The 26,601-nt window shown below is 33.8% G+C and overlaps 3 protein-coding genes across 9 annotated transcripts; 2 read left to right on the forward strand and 1 right to left on the reverse strand.

Moving 5' to 3' along the window:
- Positions 1 to 4,135: 4,135 nt before the first annotated feature.
- Positions 4,136 to 13,664, forward strand: LOC107954738 (histidine kinase 2). Of its 7 annotated transcripts, XM_016890394.2 has the most exons (17): positions 4,136 to 5,408; positions 5,783 to 5,812; positions 6,240 to 6,506; positions 7,186 to 7,680; positions 7,915 to 8,190; positions 8,419 to 8,588; positions 8,714 to 8,926; positions 9,017 to 9,203; positions 9,315 to 9,366; positions 9,449 to 9,678; positions 9,774 to 9,872; positions 10,398 to 11,065; positions 11,617 to 12,120; positions 12,529 to 12,887; positions 13,087 to 13,194; positions 13,330 to 13,389; positions 13,456 to 13,664. In XM_016890394.2, the coding sequence occupies exons 1-14, from the start codon at positions 5,013 to 5,015 to the stop codon at positions 12,776 to 12,778; spliced, it is 3,837 nt and encodes a 1,278-aa protein (XP_016745883.2). In that variant the 5' UTR covers positions 4,136 to 5,012; the 3' UTR covers positions 12,779 to 12,887; positions 13,087 to 13,194; positions 13,330 to 13,389; positions 13,456 to 13,664. The 7 variants fall into 7 exon arrangements, with proteins under 7 accessions (XP_016745883.2, XP_016745879.2, XP_016745881.2 ...); XM_016890390.2 differs by having other exon boundaries at positions 13,087 to 13,389; XM_016890392.2 differs by having other exon boundaries at positions 13,330 to 13,664.
- A 631-nt stretch (positions 13,665 to 14,295) lies between these two features.
- On the forward strand, positions 14,296 to 20,668 carry LOC107956752 (glucan endo-1,3-beta-glucosidase 4). Its single transcript, XM_016892290.2, has 3 exons — positions 14,296 to 14,431; positions 14,511 to 14,762; positions 20,458 to 20,668. Exons 1-3 carry the CDS (start codon positions 14,362 to 14,364, stop codon positions 20,490 to 20,492), a joined length of 357 nt encoding a protein of 118 aa, XP_016747779.1. The 5' UTR covers positions 14,296 to 14,361; the 3' UTR covers positions 20,493 to 20,668.
- A 2,442-nt stretch (positions 20,669 to 23,110) lies between these two features.
- Positions 23,111 to 25,977, reverse strand: LOC107954737 (transmembrane protein 256 homolog). Its single transcript, XM_016890388.2, has 5 exons — positions 25,714 to 25,977; positions 25,569 to 25,639; positions 25,368 to 25,448; positions 25,117 to 25,160; positions 23,111 to 23,505 (listed from the first exon to the last, which is right to left on the reverse strand). The coding sequence occupies exons 1-5, from the start codon at positions 25,766 to 25,768 to the stop codon at positions 23,406 to 23,408; spliced, it is 351 nt and encodes a 116-aa protein (XP_016745877.1). The 5' UTR covers positions 25,769 to 25,977; the 3' UTR covers positions 23,111 to 23,405.
- Between the last annotated feature and the right edge of the window lie 624 nt (positions 25,978 to 26,601).

A 26,601-nucleotide genomic window follows, 5' to 3' on the forward strand; every position in this document is an offset into this window, starting at 1 on the left:
GTAACAAATTTGAATCTTTTTTGAATCAATAGCAACAAGTACAAAAAAGATTCAAATGGCACATCACATTCCTCAACAGTCAACTCTTTTAGCATAGAAAATGAATTCTTATGAAATTTGCTGTGCCATATCCTCTTTGCGTTCCTCAAATGGCAGATGAAATTTGCTGTGCCATATCCTCTTTGCGTTCCTCAAATGGCAGATTGTGATTTTCTCCAAGTTAGGAAAAGCAACCTGCATAATGATAGAAAATGCTAATTACAATTAGAAATAACTTATATAAAATGTTAGCTCATCGATGCTTAGGCAAAGGCATCGGTAACTCATATAATTAAGACAGTTAGAATCATTGGTCGTTTGAGAAGAACTTAAATGAATTTAATATAAAATTATATTCAGTTGACTTTTCTGTACGTAACTATTAACATATACACACACTACAAATAATGATTTGAATGTTTCAAAATTTAATTTTAAACCGAAAAAATCAAAATTTAGGGGCAAAAAGGAATCTTTTTCGACGAAAAGTGCGGCAAACCGCCTTCGGCGTTTGTCAGCGCGTAGATCTCGAAAAGTTATTCGAAATAAAAAAATCGTCTCAATCGGACAACCGAGCGAAAAGTTATGGCCTTTCAAAGTTTTTCAAGCTAAAAATGAGAAACTGTTCATCCACGTCAGCAAATCGCGTCCTAGAGGGCGCGATTTGTGTCCACGTAAGCAAATCGCGCTGACGTGGACGCGATTTCCTGGCGCGTACCCTGACATCGCGCTACGTGGACGCGATTTCGCGAAAAATGGATCATTCCGGTAAATAATTAAATAATTGGCCAATTTCAGTAATTTTTAAAAAAATGGCTTTTTTTGGTCATTTGCCCGCTTGACGAAACTAAGTTGCCATGAAAACAATTACAAATGCAATAAAAAACAATGGTGGAGAGAAAAAACTAAAAGAAGAGAGAGAAAATGAGACGTAAATAAGATTAATTTTAAAAAAAATCATACATCTCTAGTTGTCTATTAAAGTTAAATATTGAATTTAGTATCACGAGTTAATCGAGTACTAGTTCAATTAGATAATAATGAAAATTTCATTACTTTACAAGTAAATTATATTACATGGGTGGTGTTTTTTTATAAAAATATAAATAAACATAATAGAATTTGAATCCAAACCTTTATGATTTTTAATCGTTGTACTTTACCCTTTAACTAATGTCCCATTTGTTATTTATATTAATTATCTAAATTGTTATTAATAAAGTTTTAAAATTTTATAAACGGATTAAAAGATTGACTTATGCCTCTTACATTATATTTTTAAAGGAAGATACATATTCAAATTTTAAAGAAGATATTGTTAGGATAAAGAATCACGAATCTCGAACATAAATTATAAAATAAATATAAAAAATTACATTAATAATTTTTTATTTTAAAAATACAACATAATCTAAAATTAAAAAAATAAAAGGACTAAATTTTTAGAAATTAAAGTATATATATAAGGATTGAAAGCAAAATTTAGACAGAAAAGAGAAGTCATAAATGAATCAAGTGATGAAACAAATGATAGAACAAATTTGTAATGATAAAAAGATAATTATTTTAATCCTTGCTTTTAATGGTAGCCTTCACGTTTTTTAATTTAATTTCCTTCAAATTGTTTAATGCTGGTGGGTAAGGTATATAGCCGACAAACCATTTGGTTGATGGCCACGTCATCAAGAATCTTAATCCCCTTCGCTTAATGCGCATGTTAGCCCCAACCCAGCCGTTGTAATTGCCCATCTTTTTCCAGTTTTATTCCTCTCCCATTATCCCAGTTTTTCTCTCTCCACATAATAAAAATAAATCTATGCTTTTCTATAAGGTTAAAATGGTAAATCTACACTTTTCATTTACATCAAATAACCCCTACTTTTTAACTTATACTTGCATAGACTTTAAATTTTTTCACTTGAAATAAAGATTTATTTGGATATAAACAAAAAACACAAGGGGTTACTTAACCCCAAAAATTATTTAAATAAAGTAGTAAAATTTAGGGGTTTTTTTGGAAAAAAATATTTGATACGTTGCAAAATTTTTAGATTTTATAAAATTTTAAAAGTGATAAATGTTCTAATTTAAGACATAACAATATTTGAACATTATTTGTAGAACTAAAATATTCCATTAATAATATATTAAGTTCTAACAACTTTTTAATAAGTTAAAATGTGTATGGTATTTTTCATAAATTTAAAATTTAGTTATTATACTCTTATTTTTAAGAATTTAGTCTATTTACTTTTCAGATTTTAAAATTTCGATTCAACTATTAACATAATTAAAATTATTTTATTAAATCAAGTTCGTTACAATTCCATTATTTTTAGTTACCAAGCGAATTTGTTATTATTATTATTTCAAAATATCACATCAACCAATTAATAAAAAGAAAGTTAAAAATTTTAACAATTGGACTTGAATTTTTAAATTTAAAAAGTGGAGAGATAAAATTTCTCGAAATAAAAGTACAATAATTAAATTATAAATTTACGAATAGTACTTAACATACGGCATATTCTAACTTTTTTTAATATTGTCAATTGGTATTAGCTTAATTAATATAATTATATTGCAACAATTTAAATTTCATAAATTCAAGCATGCTTTAGCATATAATACCTTTCAATTTAAGAGTTTTAAAGGATATGGATAATTTAGAAATTGTATCAATTTTTTTAAATATTTTATAATTTGCATGGTATAAATTACACATTAATTAGTGAGTCAACTATATATTTTAAGCTCAACAATTTTCGATAATTTTTTTAAATTAGATAGATTATTTAATAAATAAATCATAAATAAGTTAATTGAGTCTTAATTTGATTGACATAAGTATTGTTGTCAATATAGGAGCACGTGAGTTTGAGTGTGTTGAAGCGCATTATCCTCCTATTTATGGATTAAGAAGGGGTCAGGTATTGTGTCAAAAATAGCAAGATATAATAAAAAACTATAACTATTGACTATGATTAAAATATTAGTGAAAAAATTCAATAATAATATTGGAAATAGAATAGTAATTGACTTTGGGAGTTACTTTGTGAATAAAATTATTGGTAAGAAAATATTAAATGATTTCAAGTTGACATGTGAGTAACGATTTAGACTCCATTGCAATGCCCCATTTATTTTTCTAATAAAAGGAAATACAACACATATTAAAGCAAAAACCCAATAAAAAAATCAATATATATTAGATTTTGTATTCAATAATTAAATTATAGATTAAGTGGTAAAGTAGTTATAAATAAACCTTTGTTAGTATCAAGTTTAATTCTTAGATATTTAATTTTTATTTGTTTTATTTGAATATTTCATATAAAAATAATAAAAAATTATTAAAATTGATTTTTAAATAATTTCACTTATTAAATTGGTATGGTATAGTACAGATAAACTGAAAACTTGACACCATGTGAAATGCAACAAAATAAAAAATAAAATTTTATATAAAAATAATATTAAAAGAATATAAATTTAACATTAGTTTACAAATAGTTTTAATTTAGTTTTTTTTTTGATTGAATTAGTTTGAATTTATTGTAATAGAGATAATGGTTAAATTTTAAAAAATATTTTTTTAATTTGGTTGAAGTATAAGATTAATTTTTTAATAATTGCAATGAATAAAAAAAGATTTATAAAGAAAAGAAGAAAGTAGATGTAAATTGAAAACAGGAGTGGAGTCTGAAACACTGAAGTCTGAGCTATATAAGCTATGTGGCGTGGCTTCTATGGGGAAATGGGAAAAGCCATATTTAGCCTTCAAGTGTCTGACTTTCTGACTCCCTTTGATACTGTATCTGAATCCGTACATCTGAGCTGAGCCGAGCTGCACAACAACAGCAAAGCAAACAAAATACCCCTATCATCTTTAAACGCTGAAATGGTGCGGTCTCTTTCAACTCACCAAAAAGCAAAAGAGAGACTCTAATAAGCACACAAAAAATAATAAATAGTACAGAAAAGTGAATATAAAAATGGTGAAAAAAGTTGAAAACCTTGATGTGATATTAAGTAATAAAGAAATGGGTAATAAATATGGGGTGGGAAGAAGAATACTTTTTTAATTAATTAATTATGTTGTTGGAAGGGTGGCTTTCTGATGTAGGAGTTTGTTTGCTTTTGAGCCTGAAAACCTTCCCCACTAGATGATGAGATAATCATGTACCGCAAAACCTCAGTTTCAAATGCTGGACTCCAAACTGAGTATAGGGAGAAAGGGGGGCCAGTGAGTGTTAAAAAAAGGGAAAAAAAAAGTTTCAAATGCTGGACTCCAAACTGAGTATAGGGAGAAAGGGCGGCCAGTGAGTGTTAAAAAAGGAAAAAAAAAAAAAAGAAACAAGTTAATATCTTCTCTCTCTCTTTATCCAAAGTCTGATGATTGATTCCAGTTGGGTTACCGCACAAACCAACTGGGTTAAAGTCCAAAATTTTGGTTTCAAGATTAGATTTTTTTAAAATAAATAAAAAAGTTGCAGTCTTGATTCCTTTTGATCTAAAGCCTTTGAGAGTAGGTTGAGTAAGCTTGGTATAGAAAGAAAAAAAAAGAGAGAGGCTATTTTTTACTTCATTAAATGATTCCCTCACTGGTTGCCCAAAACAAGCGCTGGGTTGGGTTCTGGTTGTTTTGTTTTGGCATGGTTGCTGATCCTGTCTTGGGTGTTGTTTCGAAAACAAGGTAAGGTTTTTGATGGGAGAATGAAAAGAAAAGGAAAATATTTTAAGTGTTTGAACTATAAAGTGGATGGTAAAGAGAGAAAGCAAAGAGTTTGGAGTTTGGACCACTTTGCTTTCTTGGTATGGTAGATAGATGGAGCTTTTTTTTTGTCAAGAAGTGAGGTGGTGAGCTATGGTACTTGGTTAGGTGAAGAATTATTCAGGGTTTCGTTTTGGGAAAGTTTAAATCTGCAGTGGAATTTGTGATCTTTGGGGGTCACCTTGGAGGTTTTACTTTCATGAGTTGTTCTTCTGGAACTGGGAATTTTGTGAAGCTCTCAGGGCTCCTCGGGGAAATACATAGATGTGCTTTAGTCAAGATGTCTATGAACGGCAAATTTCCCGCTTCTACTTGTAGATTGCCAGCAAATTCCAGGCTAAAAAAGGCTAAGGAGATTATGCATCGATCCAATTCTTTCAAGAAATGGAACAGATACCTTATCTTCCTCTGGCTTTTAGGCTTCTTTTCTGTTGGGTTTATTTGGTTCTTGACAAGTTTCAATGGCGTACCCTCGGAGGGGACTGAGAAAATTCCCCCTTCTTGTGAAGACAACGCAAGAATCTTGCTCCAACATTTCAATGTTAGCAAGAACCAGCTTCATGCTTTAGCTTCTTTCTTCTACGAATCAGATCAGGTAAATTTGCACCTTTTTTTGGCTTAAGTTGTTTGGTTTGTAGCTGGAATTGGTATATATTGACAAAACTGTTTCTTTTACAAGACTCTTGTTTTGGTTTATGAACCATTAAGGCTGATTTGGCCAACATAAACAAGATACAGTCAAATTTGGTCTTGTTCTATTGGAATTTCCGTTTGCAGAAGATGATGCAGATTCAAAATATTGTTGATTGGTTTTTCCCAATTTCAATTGTAGTTGCACTAGAAATAATTGCAAACATGAATCTGATTATGGTATTATGATATATGATATGATAACCTATTTTCTTGTCTTGTTATCCTTTCCTTTGGTTCCATGTCTAATTGCATTAATGGTTCTGAAAACGAGTGCAGTCATCCTCAACCTGGAACATATTGAATGGAGTAAGCTTTGCATTGTTCACTTTTTTTCCATTTCATTTGCAATTACATTAATCTGAATTTTGAAACCTGTCCTTTTATGTAATAGTGGCTGCAAGCATTGGAGAAAACATGCGTTTTATCTTTTCTCCATAGGCAATGCTTATAATTGAGTCTGCATGAAGATTTGTCCTGCCATTGACAGCCAAATGAAGCTTATTTCGTTGCGGATATCAAATCTAATAGAGGGTTATGAACTTATGATGCTTTTGTTCCTGCATGGATTGAGCTTTCAGTATCATATTTTCTCGAATGATGGGATGCCCATTAGAAGAGTTGTTTGTTCTGCATGAACAGTCTTTCTCACTAAAAGCATGGTTGTGAAGATACATATGTTTTAGAATTTTTACATGAAAGTTCTATCATTTTCTTATCACTTTGTGTATTACAGGTAGCATTCCTTGAATGTTCCAGACATTCAGGTCCTGAAAAGCCATCAAGTGATGATATTACCTGTGCTCTTAATGTTCTGTGTTCAAAGAAGCCAGACTTTGAAAAGCAGATGTGGGTTGCAAAAAGTTCAGAACTTAAGGATCAATGCCCAGTTCGGGTTGAGAATACTCCCAGTGCACATGACTTGTCGTTTCCAGAGCACGATTCTTATGTTGTACTGAATGCTGTTTCATCATTACCATGGGAGCATCACACCAGCAGAAAGGTAACAACCATTTGCTAGGAAAACTTTGTAGTGAATATTTAATTTTTTAACTTTCTTGTGCTAAGTAGTAAATGCTGTACAATGAATACTTCCAATTGATGAGTAAAACTTTTTGCAAAATTATTGTTTTCCTCTCCATTCCTAGGAAAAAAAATGGAAACAGACTGACTCTCCATGCTTGCTAAGTATTTGCACATGAAAAAAGTTGTTTTTCTACGCCTGTGGAGCATGGATCAGCCCATAATGATTTTGGCTGCCAAAGATTTCTAAATGAAGCTAATGAGGTTATTCTGGTTATGTTATGTATGTCGTTAACATAAAATGTTAAAGACAATTCTGTTAGTAAGAGAATCTAATGAATTTTGATAGTTTTTGGTTAATAAATCCTGGTATTCTTTACTAGTGATATAATTAAATTTATGGTCTCAGTTTTGAACTGAAATGTTAGGATTATACCATACATCATAAGTTCAGCTTGTGCATGTGACCATGAAGTTAAAAGATATTCATCCAAAAGAAAATTAAAGTTTAGCATTTTATGCCACTACTATGAGTATACATAGTCTAACTGATATTGCTTGCATGAAAGTGCTAGAATTATAGCAATTTTCAAACATCTATAAGTAATTCTATTAAAAGAATTGTCTTTTCCTATTGGCTTTGGCCTTGGCATAAGCAGAACATCTCGCGAAGAACTGCACCAGGAGTCCAGTCAAAAGACCATTGTGAGAACTTGTCTTTTTGTATGGTGAAAGGATGTTGGTTGCTTCTTGTTGGACTGGTGCTGAGCTGCCAGATTCCAGGAGTCCGTTTGAAGCTGTGGAGGAGCAGAGAGAGTGAGCCAGCTCCGTTGCAGCCTGTACCTCAGAAACTACAGCTGCTACTGCAACAGAAGCATCAGCAGCAAGCTCAGGGCCCTCCCAAGGGTGCAGGGAAGTGGAGAAAGAAACTCCTAATAATATTTGTACTAATGGGGATCCTTACATCCATCTGGTTATTTTGGCATTTAAACCAGAAGATCAATTTGAGGAGGGAAGAGACTCTTACCAACATGTGCGATGAAAGAGCACGGATGTTGCAAGATCAATTTAATGTTAGCATGAATCATGTTCATGCTCTGGCTCTTCTTGTATCAACTTTTCACCACGGGAAGCATCCATCTGCTATTGATCAGGTCATATTCAATGTTTTTGTATCTGAGTATCAAATGCCTTTTTCCCCACCTTTTTAAAACAATTACTCGTGCAGTTACAATTATGCTAATGAATAATGATAGCAAGTTTCTTTTATGCTGTATTGCTCACATCACTTTATTTAACTGATTGACATGGTTAATCACTGTGGAAACCGTAATTATTTGCTAGTTCAGCTAATATGTCAACCTGAACTACTGATTCATATTTTGCAGAAAACATTTGGTGAATATACCGAGAGAACAGCTTTTGAGAGGCCACTTACCAGTGGGGTTGCTTATGCATTGAAAGTTCTTCACTCAGAGAGGGAGCAATTTGAGAAACAGCATGGATGGACAATAAAGAAAATGGAAACTGAGGACCAGACTTTAGTCCAAGATTGCCTAACTGAAAATTTGGATCCTGCACCCGTTAAAGATGAATATGCACCAGTGATATTTTCACAAGAAACCGTTTCTCATATTGTCTCTATTGACATGATGTCTGGAAAGGTATGTTTCGTTTTAGCTTAGGTGTGCTATATATATATATTACCCTTTGATGAATAACTGAAAGGAGGAAATTGATAGGGGTATGATGTTTATGATGTTGAATACAAATTCTGTGATGACTTTTACATAAAAAGATTACACCTCAAAAGCATGTCTACTTAAAACATCCTGTCTAGCCTTCACTTAGCCAACAATGTTATGGTAATTTGCTCTTTCCATTGTTAACAGGAAGACCGTGAGAACATTTTGCGGGCAAGGGCAACTGGAAAGGGAGTATTGACATCACCTTTTAAGCTGTTAAAATCCAATCACGTTGGTGTTGTGCTCACATTTGCTGTTTATAACAAGGATTTGCCTCCAGATGCTACTCCAGAGTTACGTATTGAAGCAACAATGGGGTAATCATTCTTAAATTGTTCTTGATTTTTTGTACCATTAGTTTGGACAAGTGTTATTGTTGTTGTCAATGAGCATTTTTTTACATTTGTAAGAAAATATTCCCAGTAGTTAATACCAATTACAGGTACCTAGGTGCATCATATGATGTCCCCTCCCTGGTGGAGAAGCTTCTGCACCAACTTGCTAGCAATCAAACAATTGTTGTCAATGTTTACGATACAACCAATTCGTCTGCTTCCATAAGCATGTATGGTACTGATGTAACTGATACTGGCCTACTGCATGTAAGCAGCCTCGATTTTGGGGATCCATTAAGGAAGCATGAGATGCACTGCAGGTTAGTTTTCTCAAAAATTAAAATGATAATAATGGCAAAAAGATGTGGGATGGTAGATTTCCTTAAAACCACGATGTTTCTCTCGTATAGGTTCAAGCAAAAACCTCCATTACCTTGGACGGCAATCAATGCATCACTAGGAGTCCTAGTTATCACTTTACTTGTTGGTCATATCTTCCATGCAGCTATAAGTCGAATTGCAAAAGTTGAGAATGACTACCGTGAGATGATGGAGCTCAAGGCTCGTGCTGAAGCTGCAGATATAGCAAAATCTCAGGTACATTTGCTACCATTAGCAAACAAGTTCTATGGAAAAGTTTCCCTTAGAAGAATGGCTATAATCGATTAATTCCAGTGGTTACTAACGTAATGGTTTTTTTTATTGTAGTTTCTAGCTACTGTTTCCCATGAGATCCGGACTCCAATGAATGGTGTTCTAGGTGATTAGAAAGCTTTCATTTGTATAAATATCATTTCTCTATTTTGTCACAATTAGTTAACAGAATGTACTTGTATTAACAGGTATGCTGAAGATGCTGATGGACACGGATCTTGATGTGGTCCAAAGGGACTATGCTGAGACTGCTCATGCTAGTGGGAAAGATCTTATCTCGCTGATAAATGAGGTCCTTGATCAGGCTAAGATAGAATCAGGCAGGCTTGAACTTGAGGATGTGCCCTTCGATCTACGTTCTCTTCTTGATAATGTTCTCTCACTCTCCTCGGACAAATCTAATGATAAAGGGATTGAGGTAAAAAGAAAGTAATTCCTTTTCTATTATTGTTATTATTGAAAACAAATTTAGTCCTTACATAATCTTATTTGTTTGTCTTTGGACATGAGAAGTTGGCGGTTTATGTTTCTGATCGGGTTCCCAAAGTTGTTGTTGGTGATCCTGGGCGGTTTCGGCAAATAATTATCAATCTTGTTGGAAATTCAATTAAGGTTTGTTATGGTTGAATTTCCATGTTTCTTCACTTTCTATAGCATCATATAATCTAAACTTAAATTGCCAAAAGACTCGGAAAACAATATATTACTTCTGAACTGGATGCATTTTTCTTGGGGAGATTTGAGTGGCTATCATCTCATCTTTCTATTCACATTGTCAGTCCTCTTAAGTTCACTCCAGCTTTGACCTTGCTTCGCTTACTTGATTAGTTGATAGTTGTAGGGTGAATACTTTCAGGGACAACGCATGCCCTAAAGTTGAATATTCTGTGGACGAGAGAAGAACAAACTCTCTGTTCATAAAAATTTAAAATTTGAAAATTTTTAAACCATGCATGCAGCCTTACAGTAAATGTATCCAAGTGTTTTGAACTCATAAATGCCCGGGATGGTATGCACAATTCTATGATTGTCTCGTGTTTAACTGCACTAGAAATAACCAGATGAATATGTACGACTGTTACAGTTTCAGATCATTTAAGTTTGAATTTATTCCCTTATCTCTTCTTGAAATTGCAGTTCACGCAGGATAAGGGACATATTTTTGTCTCAGTGCATCTGGTAGATGAAGTGAAAGGTGCATGTGATGTGGGAGACAAAGTGTTACAACAAGGCTTGAACTTGGTTCAAGATATGTCAAGCAAGACATACAACACGTTAAGTGGCTTTCCGGTGGTAGACAGATGGAGGAGCTGGGAGAATTTTAAAACATTAAATAGCAAAGATGCAGTGGAGGACCCTGAAAAGATTAAATTACTGGTGACAGTTGAGGATACAGGTGTGGGAATTCATTTGGGTGCTCAAGATCGGATTTTCACTCCTTTTGTGCAAGCTGACAGTTCAACTTCACGTCATTATGGTGGGACTGGAATAGGATTGAGCATCAGCAAACATCTGGTGGAACTCATGCATGGGGAGATAGGGTTTGTCAGTGAACCTGGCATTGGCAGTACTTTCTCATTTACTGGATCTTTTGCAAAAGGTGAAGTGAGTTCTTTGGATTCAAGGTGGAAGCAATATGATCCAGTGGTTTCAGAGTTTCAAGGTTTGAGAGCACTGGTTGTTGATAATAGAAGCATACGAGCTGAGGTCACTAGATACCATCTACGGAGATTGGGAATATCTGTGGATATAACATTGAGTATGGAGTCAACATGCACCTATCTGTCAAACGCTTGTGGCACAAGGTAGCTAGAATAGTTTTGGTGTTGCTTATAGGCAGAAGATTGAAGGCTCTTAATATTATACACAAAGAACCATCTTTATGAACTAGAGAACTTTTATTTAAATAGATTTCAATATTAATTCTCACACAATGGAACCTAGGGAAAGATACATCAGTATTACAATATATTTCTCTACTATACTTTGTGTAACATGCATCACCGTGATTACTCTAGGTATTGTACCCAACTTAAACAGCTGCTAGCTTGATACGGATCTAGAGAGCCAAGATGTGCACATTAATCAGGGTTATTCTTTGCAGTTTTGGAAGTCTTTTTAAGCTGAAGTTTATGAGGGTCACCTGTTGCCATCAAGATACTATACATATTAGTAATGATATATCTTTTTCAAACCTGTGTCAATATTTGTAAAGATACTAATAATAATGAGCATGCTGCCTTACAAAAAGCAAGAAATAGTTAGACAATTAGTTTTTGATTACTAGAAAGCTTACTATCAAACACTTAACTTACCTTGGTTTAGCTGATCCTTTTTTTATTTGTATCTTCTGCAGTGACTTTGCTCATTTGGCCATGATTCTTATAGACAAAGATGCTTGGAACCAGGAAAGAGTTCTTCAGTTCCGTTCCTTGCTCAAAGAATATAGGCAGAATGGCAGGCTAAATGTTTCAACGAACTTCCCTAAGATTTTTCTCTTGGCTACCGCCATGACTCCTCTTGAACGATCCAAGCTTAAGACTGCTGGTTTTGTAGATAATGTACTGATGAAGCCTCTTCGGTTGAGCGTCATCATTGCCTGTTTCCAGGAACTCCTAGGAAATGGTAGAAAGGACCAGGTACATAGAAAGAAAAGTACACTCGGGACCCTACTTAGAGAAAAACGAATTTTAGTGGTTGATGATAACAAGGTTAACAGAAGAGTGGCAGAAGGTGCTTTAAAGAAATATGGAGCAATTGTTTCCTGTGTGGAAAAAGGCCAGGATGCGCTGGACAAGCTTAGACCACCCCATAATTTTGATGCCTGCTTCATGGATCTTCAGATGCCGGAAATGGACGGGTAATCAATCTAACTGGCCTTTATTTGTTCTTCCAAGTTTGTGTGTGCTTCATTTCAGCAAAAACCTGAAAATATGAAAGAGGCCTCTATGGCAAGCAACGGTGCCTATTGTGTAATGATTGTCTAGTTAGGGATGTAATTAATACATTGCTAATCAAAATGTTATAACCTAAATGACTGATGAGGCAATATTAGGTATAAGTTTATCAAGAACCAGTTATTTGGGTTTAGATATGGAGTAAAAAGAATGCTGATGTGTTTGATAGATTCTTGGTCAATTGAAGTAAATGGGTAAACTGAACGTTATTATTATATTTATTTGTTACTTTTTACCTATGGATCAAAACATCTTCAAGATCCTACTCTTAAGAGTACATCACCATCCTGATGCTCCAAATATTTATGCAGGTTTGAAGCAACTAGGCAAATCCGCAGTGTGGAGACTCAGGTCAATGAAAATATTGCTTCTGGAGAAGCATCAATTGATATGTATGGAAATGTGTCTTACTGGCACATTCCAATATTGGCAATGACAGCTGATGTCATCCAGGCTACAAACGAAGAGTGCATGAAATGTGGGATGGATGGCTATGTGTCGAAGCCTTTTGAGGAAGAGCAACTTTATTCAGCTGTTGCAAGTTTTTTCGAGTCTGGTTGATATAGTGGGTGTTGGTTGAACTAACTTTCTTCAGGTTGACCCCTTGTGACTCTCGGTTGTCTGACAAGTGACTAGTCCTTGCCTCATACTGGTGGACATCCGAATTATGGTAACTTGGCCATCCTTTCTCCTTTAAATTGAATGTGTAGTTATTAAATATTTCATGTCTGCTTCATATATTCTTCCTCCATGACCAAAGAAGATATCATGAATTCTTTTTTCAGCCAAAAAATGGTATCATGCAGCCAAACCATTTGATATCACCCAAAACTGGTTTCGGATGTTTATGGTGTGTTCTTTGTCTTCAGGTATGCTGAGGTTGCATCCATGATTTTGCTTTTGACTGTGTTGAATGAAAAACCATGGAAGAATTCGAATCCTTCGGACCTGTTGTTTGTCATCCATTTTCTTGCCAAGTACGAGGGAGAGTGGTCCTTTTCCTGTAGTATCCAATTTATATTTAACTGTAATTAAGTGACATCCATTCTTTTTCCCCTCGTTATATGGTCTCAGCCAAAAAATAAAATAATTTTTTTTATCATTTTATGTAGATTTTCCATGTTTCAAGCTCTTTGTGTTGGAAAATCTTCACTAAAAGTACATGGTTCGAGGTTAGAACTATTCATTTATTCGAGTTGAATGTAGGCATTTTGAAATCTTACTATTTTTATTTTTAGTTTTTCAAATTGGCTTGAAAGGGTGATCCAATTGATGGTTGGAAGTTGGGAATGCATTACTGTCATCTCTGCTGAAAGATTGGGTTCTTAGTCAGTGCTTCCTGTAACCATGAGTTTTCGTTGTATATTATTCCTTTATTTTATTAGTACACAACCAGTGTAAATTATTTTTGACATGTGCTTGTAAGTAATAAATTGCTTGCTTTTAATTCGATTTGTGGTTTCTTAGGATTGCCAAGCACCTGTGGGTAGTCTTGTTGCTCCAAGTTCCTTTAAATGGATCATAGATTTGCTTATTTTTAGTCTGATACACATACAGGGAATATATTCTTCTAAGGCACATGGCAGGGGTGACTGGATTTTGAAATAAAAAAATTGTTAGTAGTTCATGTACTCTTATTTTAATTGATATTCAAATAGTAACAGTTAAATTCAATGTTATGTGTACAATTATAGGTTTAGTCTATTTTTTCCTGTTTAATGATTCTAAGTTTTTATATTCTTTTGAATTTTGAATTTTTAATTTTTTTAACTCATGATAATCAATATTCCATTAACTGGAAGCGAGTAATATGTGAAAATAATGAGCTAACATAATACTATACATATAATATGTTTTGTTTTTGTTTGGTGAGGATTAAAATTTTAAAATTTGGAAAATAGAGGGATTAAATTTTGATAAATAGAAATATAGGGATTAAATTTACAACTTTCGCAAAGTATAAGAACTAATGGCAGAAAAAACTAAAAACCTAAAAGGATAACCAACAGTACACATACCCATTCACATGGCACCTAGCGTATGTAATGCTTTCCACACTATAAAAGGGATATTGATTTATGAGTTTTATCAGTGGATAGATACTATAAGATCATTTCCCCACTTCCACTCTCTCTCCCTCCTCAATGTCACCCTTGTTGGTAAAGATAACGCTTGTGCTGCTGTTTATGTCAATTATTATTCCTCAAAAATCAGGTACATTCTTAAAAACCTCCTGGCCATGATTTCTTATGTATGTTGTAAAATGGTGTTCTCATATAAATGTTAATATCAGTTGCGGAATACGAGCAATGGTGCATAGCAGATGAACAAACCCCAGATGAAGAGTTGAAGGTAGCCCTGGATTGGGCATGTGGGGAAGGTGGTGCAGATTGCAGTAAGATTCAGGTAAACCAGGCTTGTTATTTTCCAAACACTATGACAAACCATGCTTCCTATGCCTTCAATGATTACTTCCAAAGGTTCAAGCACAAAGGAGGATCTTGCAGCTTCAAAGGAGCTGCCATGATTACAGAACTAGATCCAAGTAAGCGTTATCCATTCACAGTTTTTTAAAAAAATGAGCGAATCCCATGTGCTTAGTGTTGTTCCAATAGGGTTGGAAGCGTGTAAATTATTGTACTAAAAAATCACACAAAGTTCAATTCCCAGGTAAGAGAGGTGGATCACATGGATCTCTTAAATACCAAGTCTTTCCTTAGACAGAATATCCCTTCTATAGTAATTTAATAGCACAATTAAATACTACTATTATACCCTCAAATATTGAAAGAAAAATAGGACAAGAAAGAACACAAGAGATTTAACGAGGTTCGGTAAATTATACCTACGTCCTCGGGCACTAACACCAGATGATAACTTTACTATCTCCAAAATATTACAAACAAATAGAATTCCTTAAGAATTCTCAAATGGGAGAAGAGAGAAAACTAAGAGAGAAAGATTGGTTGGGATGAATTGAAATGAGAAACGAGAAGACCTATTTATAGTTGAGGTTTAAAGACCAAACAATAAATAGCCCATTATCTCAAGGACCAAAAAAAAATTATCCCATGCCACTTTTTCAAAGTCAACTTTAGGGTGCTAAACTTGCACCACTTTGTATTGTTTGCCATTAATGTTGTCTCCCATTAATGTTAACAATCTCCACCTTGAAGATTTGATTAGGATAATCACATCTTCACACACTTCCTTCAACTCCCCAAATTCGATAAAGTTATCTTTTGTAGTGCCTACAAATGCACTCTCGAGCGCCATACACCTGAAGGTGCTCAAATTCTCAGGATGTTAATCAAGTTCAAACAATGATTAAACTTGATTGTTGTTACCACCTTGGTCATCATATCTGCGGGATTATCTGCTGTCGGAATCTTCTGAAGTAGAATTTTTCCTTTTTCAAAGACTTCCCGCATAAAGTGATATCTTACGTCGATATGCTTGGTTCTTGAATGATAGACTTGATTTTTCGCTAAATGAATAACGCTCTGACTGTCACAATATAAACTTATGTGACTTTGAACAACTCCTAAGTCTTTCAACAATCCATTAAGCCAAATAGCCTCCTTAACAGCTTCTGTAACTGCCATATATTCTGCCTCTGTAGTAGACACAGCTACTGTAGACTGTAAGGTAGACTTCCAACTTACTGGGGCTTTCGCAAGAGTAAACAGATACCCCGTAGTTGAACGACGTTTATCTAAATCACCAGCAAAGTCGGAATCAACATATCCAACTACAAACTGACCAAGTGCTTCATCCTGTTCAAAAATTAAACCAACATCTACGGTTTTTCGAAGATACCGTAGAATCCATTTCACAGCTTGCCAATGTCCTTTTCTAGGATCATGCATATACCTGCTCACAACTCCAACAGCTTGTGAAATGTCAGGCCTCGTACACACCATCGCATACATCAAACTCCCAACTGCATTAGCATATGAGACTTTCGCCATATATTCTCTTTCATCTTCAGTCTTCGGAGATAATTGAGCACTAAGTTTCAAATGAGAAGCAAGTGGGGTACTTACATGTTTTGTGTTTTCATTTACACCAAAACATTGTAATTCCTTTTTCAGATATTGCTTCTGATTTAAACAGAGCTTGCCTCTCGGTCTATCTCTACTTATCTCCATGCCGAGAATCTTCTTGGCCTCACCTAGATCTTTCATCTCGAACTCTTGATTCAACTGAGCCTTCAGCTTATCTATCTCATTTTGGCTCTTCGAAGCGATTAACATATCATCAACATACAAGAGTAGATAAATGAAAGATCCGTCATGCAGCTTCTGCAAATATACACAATTGTCATATTTGCTTCTTGTGTACTTCTGCCTTCTCATAAAGCTATCAAATCACTTGTACCACTGCCTCGGGGATTGCTTCAATCCATATAGCGATTTGTTAAGCTTACAAACCCAATTTCTACCACCAGCATCTGTGTATCCTTCTGGCTGAGTCATATAGATCTCCTCTTCTAACTCACCATGCAAGAAAGCCGTCTTAACATCAAGTTGAGCTAGCTCCAAATTCAACTGTGCTACCAAGGCCAACAAAATTCTAATGGAGGAATGCTTCACAACAGGGTAAAATACATCATTGTAGTCAATTCCCTCCTTCTGAGCGTAGCCTTTAGCTACCAATCTTGCCTTGTAGCGAATATCCTTCTTGCTAGGAGATCCATCTTTCTTTGCGAATACCCACTTGCATCTGATTGCCCTTTTACCTTTTGGTAATTGCGCCAACTCCCAAGTATTGTTCTTCCGGAGAGACTGCATTTCTTCATCCATGGCGCTTTTCCATTTATCACTTTCTAAGCTTTGCATTGCTTCTTGATAAGTGATAGGAATATCATCAACAACGGAAAGGGCGTAGGCCACCATATCAGTAAATCGAGCAGGTTTACGAATTTCTCTCCGTGGCCTTGCAACTGCAACTGGTTCTGGTGTACTTAGTGGTTCTTGGGTCAGAACCTCTTCAACCTCTAATTCCTCCATTGTGGCTGGAGAATTAGACTTATTAACTGGGCAAATCCCCATCTGCTCAAACTCCACCTGTTTTGGAGTACACTCCACCTGCTGTGGAGTATTGCTCGTCTGAATATCTTTATCTGCTACATTTTTCAATGTGGCAGATTCATCAAAGGTAACATCTCTGCTACAGATCATTTTCTTTGTGCTTAAGCACCAAAGACGAAATCCCTTCACTCCAGAAGTGATTCCCATAAAGAGAGCTTTCTTTGCCCTCGGATCTAACTTTGACTCCTTCACATGGTAATATGCAGTGGTTCCAAACACATGTAAGGAATCATAATCTGTAGCCGGTTTTCCAGACCATACCTCTATAGGAGTTTTTCTTTCTAATGCAGATGATGGCAAACGATTAACAAGATGGCCAGCGTATGTCACAGCCTCAGCCCAAAATTGCTTGCCCAACCCAGCATTGGACAACATACATCGAACTTTCTCCAGCAATGTTCGATTCATACGCTCTGCCACTCCATTCTGTTGTGGTGTATCCCTAACTGTGAAGTGTCGAACAATACCATACTCTTGGCACACATCGAAGAACGGATCACTTTTATATTCCCCTCTATTGTCCGTCCTAAGCCGCTTGATTTTCTTGCCAGTCTGGTTTTCGATCATAGTTTTCCATTTAAGAAAAACTCCAAGCACTTCATCTTTAGTTTTCATGGTATACACCCAAACTCTTTTGGAAAAGTCATCAACAAAAGTAACAAAGTAGTGTTTTCCTCCCAACGAAGGTGTTTTGGAAGGCCCCCACACATCTGAGTGAATATATTCCAAAATACCTTTTGTATTATGGATAGCAGTGCCGAATTTCACTCTCTTTTGCTTTCCCAGAACACAGTGCTCACAAAATTTAAATTTGCAAGCCTTTGCACCTTTCAACAATCCTTGCTTTGCCAGAATTTGCAAGGATTTTTCGCTGGCATGTCCCAACTTCATATGCCACAACTGCATTGAGTCCAAGTCTTTGTTACCGGAAGCTGCAGCGACTGCTCCAATAACTGTACTACCTTGGTAGTAATACAAGTTATTTTTCCTGATGCCCTTCAATATCACAAGTGCGCCAGATGTCACTTTCAAAACCCCATCTCTCATAGTAACAACTGAACCATTGGATTCCAAGGCTCCCAATGAGATGAGATTTTTCTTCAAACTGGGCACGTACCGAACATCAGTCAGAACTCTGGTTGATCCATCTTTATTCTTTAATTGGATTGAACCTATCCCAACAGTTTTACAGGCATTGTTATTGCCCATATAAACAACTCCTCCATTTAGTTCTACTAAATCAGAGAACCACTCCCGGTTAGGGGACATATGATAGGTACAACCCGAATCCAATATCCACTCATCTGAATAGAACGACGATGATGATGCAACCAGTGATAGTTCAGAGTCACTAGTATCATGCTTAGCAACACAAGCATCTACAGCAGCTTTTCCCTTATTCTTCAGCTTTGGACAATTTTTCTTCCAGTGGCCTTTCTCATGACAAAAAGCACATTCATCTTTCCCGAGTCTGGACTTTGACTTTGATCTCCCCTTTTGAGTTTTCTTCTGAGTGTATGAACGACCTCGGACTACTAAAGCTTCTGTATCTCTGATTGAGTTTTTCTGTTTGTCCTTCTTTCTCTGTTCATAACTGTATAAGGCCGCACAGACTTCGCTCAGAGATATATCACTCCTGCCATGAAGTAGAGTATTTTCTAGGAACTCAAACTCCTCAGGAAGTGACCCCAACAGCATCAAAGCCAAATCTTCATCTTTGAATGTCTCATCCATATTCAGCAAATCAGTGACTAACTGATTAAATTTGGTGATGTGATCATTCATTGTGGTACTTGGGACGTATGTGAAGCGAAACAGTCTTTTCTTCAAGTGGAGCTTATTTTGACTGTTTTTCTTCAAAAATTTTTCTTCAAGTGCCACCCACAACTTATTTGCAGAAGTCTCCTTTGAAAAAGCATACCTCTGCTCTCGAGAAAGGCATGATCGAATTGTGCCACATGCCAACCAATTGATCGCCTTCCAATCTTTCTCCTGTACATCATCTGGTTTCTCTTCATCAATGGCAATGTCTAGACCCTGCTGAAAAAGGGCATCTAGAACCTCACTTTGCCACATACCAAAATAGCTCGTGCCATCAAAGATCTCCACGACCAATCTTGCATTTGCAATTGTCGGTCTTGTCCACATGGACGATGTTGAAGCTCCTACACCGACCGTTTTCTCCATAATCTTTCAATATACCTAAGGAAATCTTTTCTGATGTGGAAGATCAGTTTAAACTGCAACCACAGAGCATACTACGATTAACCTTCGGCTCTGATACCACTTGTTGTTCCAAAAGGGTCGGAAGCGTGTAAATTATTGTACTAAAAAATCACACAAAGTTCAATTCCCAGGGAAGAGAGGTGGATCACATGGATCTCTTAAATACCAAGTCTTTCCTTAGACAGAATATCCCTTCTATAGTAATTTAATAGCACAATTAAATACTACTATTATACCCTCAAATATTGAAAGAAAAATAGGACAAGAAAGAACACAAGAGATTTAACGAGGTTCGGTAAATTATACCTACGTCCTCGGGCACTAACACCAGATGATAACTTTACTATCTCCAAAGTATTACAAACAAATAGAATTCCTTAAGAATTCTCAAATGGGAGAAGAGAGAAAACTAAGAGAGAAAGATTGGTTGGGATGAATTGAAATGAGAAATGAGAAGGCCTATTTATAGTTGAGGTTTAAGGACCAAACAATAAATAGCCCATTATCTCAAGGACCAAAAAAAATTATCCCATGCCACTTTTTCAAAGTCAACTTTAGGGTGCTAAACTTGCACCACTTTGTATTGTTTGCCATTAATGTTGTCTCCCATTAATGTTAACACTTAGAAAGTAGAAAGTGGGAAATTCATGTGGTTGGTCTTTGGTCATCATGTGCTGCTTCCTTTTAATGTAATGCGTAAGAAGCAACTTGCATCTTAGATATACTAAAGCAAGAAAAAGGAAACAAATCAGATATTTAATATATTAATCTCTAATATTTAGAATGTAATTTCATTTATTGAAATAGAATTTATTTTACTTAGAAATGATTAAAATTGAAAATATTATAGAGAAGTAAACATAAAAAAATTGGTTCTACAACAAAATTACTCAACTTATTTATTGTTGTATTTGGTTGCAGGTTATAATTCTTGCAAATACGAGTTTATTCCCTGATTCAGAGGCAAACCAATTCATGTCATTTCTATTTTGCCGACTTCTCCTTTTTAGGAAATATAAACATTCTCATTTAAATGTAAGAATTTTAATTTATTTTCCTCTTAACATTTACTTTTGGATTTTTATAGTAGGAGATTTACTTTCTAATTGAATAAAAATATAATTAATACTTTAATTCGTAGAATATATTTATTTTTTATAAAAATTATCTCCGACAAAATATTCTTCATAAAAATATCCCAAAATTATATCATTATTTGAGAATGCAATAATTAATAGAATTAATAAAAAAAATAGACATAATATATAATTTTATCTAATTATTTTAGCATTTTGTATTGCTGAGTTATTCCCTCTCAAACAATGAAACGTCATTGATCGGTCCTTAATAGAATATAAATATATATAATGAGAAAAAATTGCAAATTATACATCTTCATAATTTTGAGTTCATATACAAGTTGTTTTTTCAAATGTATTCGTGTAATGGATTTGATTAAAATGAGAGAAAATTATACATTATGGATTAATTCGAATATTTGTTAATAATAAACATCATTGAAAAATATTATTATTAAATATTCATTAATAATAAAAAGACAAATTTATTTGGGCTTCCAACTTTACAAAAAAAAGTATTTTAACCCTTCATTTAATTTTTTGTCGTTTTTAACCCTTCAATTTGTGATGTTTGTTAAACCATTTTAAAATGAATAAAACAATTAATGCCTATTAACTGTGCTGACGTGATGGCATACGTCGAAGCGTCAACAATTAATTAATTTTTTCAAATATAAAAATATAAAAATGTTTTTAAATTAAAAAAAAAGTTAATTAATTGCGAACTGACATAATTGTGGATGTAATGTTAGGTAATTAAAAAATTATGCTTAATGCACGAATTGCCTCTAACATACTTGGTTTTCTCTGATAGCTAATTAAAAGTTTTTGCAATACGACTCAGGATTTAAAGTTTGTTTCTGTTATTTGTTAATCCAAAGCATTAACTATGTTAAAGGAAACAATCACAAAGGTTGCCACATTTCACATCTTGATAAAAACACTTAAATTTTTATAAAATGGAAAAAAAATAGTTTGCGCAGCAGTGAAAGAAATTCAAAACGTTCAAGCAAATATCGTTTCAAGCTTCTTTTTGGTTGGATTTAATATTTTTAATTATTAAGAAGGTTGTACTTTGTGGAATCCATAAAAGGTTGCAAATTATTCCATCGATTCACCACCAATCTATTCTCTGCATCTAATCCAGACATTAGTATACAGCCGTTTCAAAAGGTATATTTATAAGGACGGATTTGGTCCATATATTTTTATTTTTATATTTAATTCCTTGGTTTCTTTATTTATATGAAAATTATTTATTAATAAGTATTTTACTGAATATATATATATATTTAAAATCAGTTAATATAATTTTTAAAATTTTAAATTTTTTAATAATTTAAAGTGTTTTTAATTAGGATGTGCCATGTCACAGCTTTTGATTGGTTGGAGGATAATGCTTGGGGTGAACCTTGTAAGGAAAACAAACTTTAGTCCTAAACCATTGTGCAAAGTTTTAAGTACCCAACTTAGAAAATCGAGATGCTTTAGGGATCAATTTGTGCATTAAGCTTAAAAATTATTTAAAAAATCCCTCTATTTTAAAATGATTCTCAAACTTTAACATTCTAATTATATCCTCAAACTATTAATGATCAATAACGTCCTCCCGTTATTAAAATTGTTAATTTAATTATTAAGACATAATTTAAAATGAAAAATTTAAAGAAAAATAAACATTTTAAAAATGGATCTTATAGAATTCTTAATTTTGAGATTTTCAAAGTTTTTACTGAAACTATTGTTCACTCTCTTTTTCTTTTCGATTTTACTTTATTTTTAATTTTAAAAGTTATGTAACAACATTTTACTTTCTTTAAAACTTTCATTTTAAATGATGTCACATAAAATTTTTCATGTCATTTAATAGTTAAATTAACAGTTTCAATAATTGAATGACATGATTAATATATATATCAATAGTTTGGAAATATACAGAATGTTTTGAAATTTGAGGACCAATTTAAAATGAGGATAATAATTTGGAGATGTCTAGTGAATTAACTCTATTTTTTATCAAAAAAAAAAAGTCTTTTATTTAATAAGAGTAACATACATAAATAACTTTCCTAACAATAATATTCTAATCAACAGCATTTCAAAAATTTTCATATCATAGGAAAGCACCAATATATAAAATTAAGGATCACTTTGTGAAATGTCACTTTCCTCTTTAACGAAAGAAAAAACTTAATAACACAAGTATTATTGTTTCATGGCATGATAAAATGTTTTTTAAAGTTTATTTCATAAATTTAGTTTTAATTTTCATTTTTTTAAAAATCGATATTATTTTTATAAAATTACATTCTAAAATTTTATAATTTCTTTTATGCCTATGAAACATCTAATAAAATAAAACTAAAACAAAATTTTGCATGTAATTATATAAGAAAAATATATTTTAATAAATTGAAAGTTTAAATTGCTTTTAAAAAATATTTTATCAAAATTAAAGAAATAAAACATATTAACTGGAAATAATACTAGAAGTGTACAGAGAAAGGGAAACTCTTGTATTAGTAAAATTCATCGTTTCCCAGGAAAAGCTTGGGGGTAAATAGGTATTGAATTGATTTTCACAATCAAACAAGACATATTACAATGTTAATACTCATAACAGACAAAAATACATAATTATGTCTTGTTTGCAATTAAAAATGTATTAGGGTATCTTATGAGACAACAACTATACAAAGGTTTGTTACATATATGGCATAACAAAGAGGACAAGATGTTCTCTAACTTGTTTCAAGTGATAGCATAAGTTCTTCTAAGGAAAATCCAACCTTAGAATAACAGACTTGCCCAACCGGCAACAAAAGCAAGGCCACCAAATGGAGCAAGGGCCGAATATTTTCTGTCCTCCAGATATGCTGCCGTGTAACACCTACATAATAATTTAATTATATTTTCACCATATCAATTCTGCATGAATGAATTTAACATTAGCACGGTAAATACATTCACACATCCATTCCCTGCTAAACAACTGACTGCATTTATTCACATTCATACACCTAACTGTTCAAAGCTAGGTTATGTTTCTGTTCAATCAAAGAATCCATAGTGTTGAATGACAGGAGATATGGTCAATACAGAGATGCACTTTTATTCACAGCATTAGTAATATGCATGGTATCCCATAGACCCTATGAAAAAAATCTCCATGGTTTCAATAGCAATACAAACACGCTAAGGAATTGACATTTAGTAATGTTGAGGAGGAATCGGTTCCCTTGGGAGAAGTTTTCGAAGTGTTGTCCTCTGGGTAGTCGACCTAGACCCCAACAATTTAAGGTATTGTCTCCGTGTCAGGTTTTGTCCCTGGCCTCCGCGGTAAGCCATGTATGGTTCACCGGGGGGCTCGGTCAGTAGAGATAAGTACTTGCAAGACTCAAGATAAATGTTAGTATTGGACGTGTGAATAATAATAGAGGTCGTAGCTCAAGTGGTACCATGTTTACAAACATGTCAACTTTAAGCTAAGATTAGCGGTTCAAGCTACGCCTGAGTACCTCCATTATTATTCGTATGCCCAACACTTACACTTATCCCAAGTCTTGCAAGTACCTATCTCTACCGACTGAGACGCCCCCCTCCGTGGACCATACACAGCTCTCCGTGGAGGCCGAGGACTAAACTTCAACACAGGGACAATACCTTCAATTGTTGGGGTCCAGGTCAGCCGCACAGAAGACAACACTTTGAAGACTTCTCAACAAGCAACAAATAAATTTTATAAAACGTTTTAAGGTGCAGCAAATATTGGTTATGCAAAATGTATTTGCAGCGATTTTATACACATTCTTGTTGAGTTTTACAATAACTTGTTCGCGGCAGCAGGCATTTGATATGCAAAAAAATCCTTTTTGCAACAAGATATAAATTGCTGTAGTTAGATGCAAAAAACCATACGTCAAAACTTTTTTGGCACACTTTTGGTGGCGAGATAAAACAGCCTTGCGAAAGTCTTTTTATGCTGCCAAAATTTAAATATTTGTAAAACTATAAAATTTGCAATAAATAACATATTGTTGCAAAATGTCAAATTGCTATTAGAGTCCCCTCAATTTTACATATCATCCAACTACATTACATTCAAAGCCTTCGCTAATTATGAACTAAACAAGAAGCTCAATAAAAATATAAAAGAAAAACCTTAAGAAATGCAAATTTTAAACCGTTAAATGCATCCGCATCCATCAGGTAGAATGACCAAATATATGAACTTTTCAAGAAACATTAACCTAAGAATTGCACTTAAAAACAAGACACTGATTTATGACCAAACACATGCAACAACAAAAAAACACAAGTTTAAAACAATTAAATGTATCATTTTCATCAAGGAAAGTAACCCAAAGTATGAAATCTCGATGAATATCATTCAAATCCCTTTCACCAAATCTTTTTTTTCCCTCAGATTAGCATTCATCAATTACAAACTTCTAACAAGTAACAAATTCAAAAAAGAAGATAAAAGGGGAAGGGAACTTACGACCCAGAGAAAGAAAGAATGCCAGCAGTCAAAAGGCCTCCAAACTGAAGCACAATAAACGAGAGCAGTTAGCCCATTGATAACTCGACACGAAGCAATAAAATTCAGGGGATTGTATGATTAGTCTCTTAAAACTAAAACCATAAAACCAATCAATAAAACAACAAGTATTTTCCTAAGAATATTAAGCAAACCATGCCCAGAAAATCAATAATGAAATTATAAAAATAAAAGGGCAAAAGGGAACTAACAATGTGGGGGCGTTTGGTAATAGGAGCAGAAAGAAGAGCAGCTGTGTGAAACAAGTGGTAAGTAGAAGCGATTTGCCATACCTAAGTTCATCATCCAATTATAGTAAGGAAAAAAACAAGAACAAGAAAATAATTGAACAACAAAAACGTTGAAAAGTGAAAATTTGGGTGAAAAAAATGAAAGGGTATTAAAAAAACAACCTCCTTGTAAACGGGATTTTCAGGTTTAAAGATATGGAAGCCATAAGTGCCCAATCCAAGGGCTGCTATTCCTGTTATTTAAAAAAAAACCCATAAATAAGTACGAAAAAGGAATTGAAAAAGATGAGAGAAAGAAGTTAAAAACCAGAAACAGCAGCAATCTTGTGCCACTGAAAAGCATCCATTTGGGAAATTCTCATAAACTCTCTTCTTTCTTCAGGTTAGACTTTTGGTTGCATAATGGCGATCGGTTTTGCTGCAGTGAGCAAACTTTATTATGTGTAAATCGTTGAAAGGCAGAGTCAAACGCCGTCGTTTTTCTTTCGCGCTGAAACGCAACCGTTTACATGGTTCTCCTATTCTTTTGCTCGTTTTGAACTTTTTTTTCTCTTTCGTGTTAATTAATTACTGCTACCAAATACCAATTCATACTTCTTTATTAGCTCAAGTTTTGTTTTACGTTAAATTCTGCTTTAAGTAAAATGTATTCCTTATTTTCATGATTTTTGGTGTTTATATTTTTCACATTTTAAAAAATCAAATTTTACCAAACAATTATTATTAAAATAATTAAGTCAAATAGTCATTTTCAAAATTTAATATGCCAAACATATTATAATATAAGTAACGTCATCTTATTATTTTTATATATTATTCACTAAAAATTTAATTAATAGTAAATCCGTGTGTTGGCCTGATGGTTAGGGTATTCATCCCTCAGGTATGGCTTGAATTCTAGTCGTGTTAATCGTATTAATATTTAGAACAATAAACCTTTTACCCGAATTATACTTATGTTTTTGAATTAGACGAATTATGTCATTTTTAGTTTTCAACTACTTGATCTTCTCTGCTAATCTTGACTATAGTTTACTAGAGTATGGGCTCTAGTCGAAAATCGATGAAAACCTTAATCAAACTTTAAGAGTTAGAAATAAGAATACAAACTTGGTCAAAAAAATAAAATTTATTTTATCAACGTAATGAACTATGTTTTCGACCTAAACCTTAGCTTCTATCTATAAAGAAAATA

Source organism: Gossypium hirsutum, chromosome D07 (genome assembly GCF_007990345.1).
Source record: "Gossypium hirsutum isolate 1008001.06 chromosome D07, Gossypium_hirsutum_v2.1, whole genome shotgun sequence".
In the NCBI taxonomy this organism is placed as follows: domain Eukaryota; kingdom Viridiplantae; phylum Streptophyta; class Magnoliopsida; order Malvales; family Malvaceae; genus Gossypium; species Gossypium hirsutum.